The sequence below is a fragment of the Microtus ochrogaster genome (assembly GCF_000317375.1).
Source record: "Microtus ochrogaster isolate Prairie Vole_2 chromosome 14 unlocalized genomic scaffold, MicOch1.0 chr14_random_1, whole genome shotgun sequence".
In the NCBI taxonomy this organism is placed as follows: Eukaryota; Metazoa; Chordata; class Mammalia; order Rodentia; family Cricetidae; genus Microtus; species Microtus ochrogaster.
Window position 1 is genome coordinate 5931278 of NW_004949096.1, and position 3601 is coordinate 5934878.

At 40.2% G+C, this 3601-nt stretch overlaps 1 protein-coding gene across 1 annotated transcript in view; it reads right to left on the bottom strand.

The window, feature by feature from the left end:
* Nucleotides 1-3601, bottom strand: part of LOC101984500 (ankyrin repeat domain-containing protein 26-like) — a 36052-nt gene that overhangs the window by 30249 nt on the left and 2202 nt on the right. The window contains exons 3-4 of the mRNA XM_026787844.1: nt 2323-2386; nt 1480-1648 (exon numbers count right to left, since the gene is read on the bottom strand). Of these exons, the coding sequence (XP_026643645.1) occupies nt 1480-1648; nt 2323-2386 (233 nt within the window). The remainder of the gene's footprint in view (nt 1-1479; nt 1649-2322; nt 2387-3601) is intronic.

Consider the following 3601-nt stretch of genomic DNA (forward strand, 5'->3'; position numbering starts at 1 on the left):
TCTTACTTTATTTTTAATGATCTTATTTTTGAATTTATATATGTACATCATTTAATCCTTCAATATCCTTTCAAACCCTCCCCTATGGCTATTTTTGTATTGTTACAAATTTATTGCACCTTTTTATCATTGTCCATGCATGCATGTATATGTATATATATATGAAATATTCATTTATTTTTAATATATAATTTTTGAAAGATTGCATCGTATCATGGGAGCTACTTCTCAATGAGTTCCAGCTCAGGAGCATCTGGACCCTGCATCTTGAAGTGCATGGTGCCTTCAGCAATAGAAGCTTAACTCTGTGCAGCAACCAAATGCAATAGCAATAGTCATTTTAATATTTTAAAGACTATTAGTCTGTAAGATTCCTTGGACAATTCTGATCAATACCTTAAAAGAGGGCATCTCATGCATGATCTTGGGTTTTTTGTTAGGAATTCTTTGGCTTATGGAAGGTAATTTTCAACTCAGATGGAAAAAAGTTTGTTTTAACTCTCTCTCTCTCTCTCTCTCTCATATATATATATATATATATATATATATATATAATTTCAGAAACCTGAAAATAAATTAAGACTATCATCAGCAGGGCACACACACACACACACACACACTTATGTGCAGTATATTTTTTCAGACAGATAGTTAATTCCTTATTACTTTTTTAGAATACTTACTATTATTTTACTGCCCCTTTCCTTCTGCTGTATTTCTCTTCCCCCTTTTTAATTAGAGGATCCCTCTTGCTCATTTTCCTGATCTGATGTCTTACATTCCATTATTCCCTTCATTACTGCTCCCCAATCCTCCTGCCCTGCTGATAGTCCTAACTTATTTTCAGGTTTCTGAAATTACTATAGGATATATACTTACACTTGAACCCCAGATGGGAGGGAACATGCATGGGCCCCTACTGCTGGAGACATCTCACACTTAGGACAAGTATCCAGAAAAAAATTCCCTTGTTTCTTGTGCATGCATCTACACACACATACAAAGCCTGTATATTGAACATTCCTCAACTATGTTTAATATGTATCACATATATGTGCACCTTTTCTATTTTGCCTATGATATACTATATTGATTATCAGAATGTTTGTGGTTATGCTTAAAAACATTTTTTCTATTCTGAAAGAGCCCAACCTCAAAGTGAAATTGTTAGATCAAAGTTGTGATATTTTTTAAATGAATCACTGTTACCATATTATGGCTTAAAACTGATATACATACTGGTTTCCAAATTTCTTTTGCCTCACATTTGACACCCAGGTTATAATATTTTAAACAAAATTCATCAGTATTGATGGTATACAATATTACCTGATGTTATTTGTCCTGGTTTGCTTGTTGGCTGTCCAAGATTATCCCTAGCCAAACCTCACGTTAGGCATGGAAATTATCAAGAAGTAGAATTAATGTACAGGGCAGGAACAGGGAACAATACCTCGGTTGAGTTCTCCCTAGCCTTACCCATCATGTTTCTCTGTCTCCTCAACAGCAGGTTGTGGCTTTCTAGCTTCTACATAGTTTCTCTGTGCAATAAACCTTTTTGTAACGGCAGTAGTAGGTGCAGGAGAAGGAGCATTGGGAAGATCTGCTACTGCAACAGAAATAGCAGCAATAGTTACAGCAGGAGTGCCTGGAATAACAAAAGCAGCGGTTAGCAGCAGCAGCGGCAGAAGCAGCGGCAACAGGAAGAGACACAGCAGCATGAGTAGCAAACACAGCAGCAGCAGCAGTAGCTGCAGCAACAGTAGAAGGGGCTACAGCTTATGTGGTAACAGGAGGAGGAACACAAGAAGCTACAGCAGCAGCAACAGAAGCAACGAAGGCAGCTGCTGAAGCAGGACCAGTAGCAGCAGCAATGGCAGCAACAGCAGAAGCCACAGGAGAACAGTGGGTGCATCAAAACCAGCTGCTGCAGTAACAGCAGCAGCAAACACTGCCTCAACAGAAGCAGAATCAACAGTAAGAGAAGTAGCAGTAACAAAAGCCACAGTATCAGTGGTAGCGGCAAAGGCAGCTGCGGCAGCATCAACAACAGCAGCGCAGGGGTCTGGAGCAGCCGCCGCCGCAGCAGCCGCTGGAACAGCAGCTGCAGTCACGGTAGCCACAGGAACAGAACTGTCAGGTGCAGCACCAGGAGTAACAGCAGCGAGAGCATTAACATTTCAGCGGCAGAGGCAGCAGCTGCAACAGCAGGAGCAACAGTGGCTGCTGCAGTGGGAGTAGCCTCAGCAACAACTGCTGCAGAAACAATAGCAGCTGCAATAGTAGCCCCAGAAACATCAGGAGTCGCAAATGCTTCCGTACCTTTAGAGGCCTGCACTGCATCTTCTGTTTCACTGCTTGTATGATTCTTCCTGTTGGCTGTAACCTTTAATTGAGAGTTGGATACTAAAGTTAACTATTTTTAATAACACAAAGCTGTTTTCCCCAATGGTCTTTATGAGTTTGACTCTTGCATATTAAGAATTTACTTCTTAAAATTTTTATGTGCTCAGTTTGTCTTAAGAGGTTATGGAAAGTTTGGAGAATTCTGTTTCATTTTTTTCTACGTGAAAAGATATTTTTTCTTTTATCTTTTAAATTTTTAAATGGGACGCTCTTTATTTGGAGCTTTTTCTTTCATATATGCATTTCTAGGTCATATTTCTAATTACTCTATAGCTGTTATAAAAGAAACACTCTGCTAGTGACATATAACTTTGAAAGTCACTTTTAGAATTGTGACTTTTGGTTCTTCTACAACATGGGGGGGGGGGCTCCTCTATCCGCACTAGGATAGCTCTCACACAGCCTTTTATGATCTTTCCTTTTTCTTGGGCAACCTAAATGTGAAGGTGCTCACAAAAATGAAATCAAGTTTGCCCAAAGAAAGGAACACAGTGGAACTTAAGAGCTCTGAGTATGTTAACCTGGAATAATTGAAAAATGTAAGATGATTTCCAAATTTCACATTCTTCCACCATAAGATTTGGCAACTATAAGAAATGTTATCACATATGTTATCTTCAGATCCACTTATAAAATCCAGCAAAGTATCCACTTTAGTTAAACAGTGGAGCTAACAAAGTGTTTGAATGTCTTTGAGGAAAATGGTGAACCTAACCAAATTTTACTCTTAGGAATGTCTCTGAAACCCAAGGGCAAAGAGCAACTGGAGCTCCTGGAATCCCAGAGAAGAGGAGGAAAAAGGACAGTAGGAGTCAGAGGGTTCAAGGGCACCAAAAGAACAACCACAGAATCAACTAACAGGGGATCCCAGGGGCTCAAAGATGGGATTGACCTAGACACACTGCACATGTTAAGTTGTGTACTTGACCCTCATGCGTAATGTCTAATAGTGAGAGCAAGGGCTCTCTCTGACTCTTTTACTGGCTTTTGGGACGCTGTTCCTCTGCCCACCCTAAACACGTGGTGGGGGTGAGGGTGGTGCTTAGTCTTACTGAAACTTGATATCCCATGTTTGCAGATATCAATGGAGACCTGCCTTTTCCTCAACAGAAACAGGGTAGGAGTGGATTAGGGGATTAAAGCAGAAGAAGAGGGAGGGGAGGGACTGGAAGGAGAGAAAGGAGGGAAAACTGCA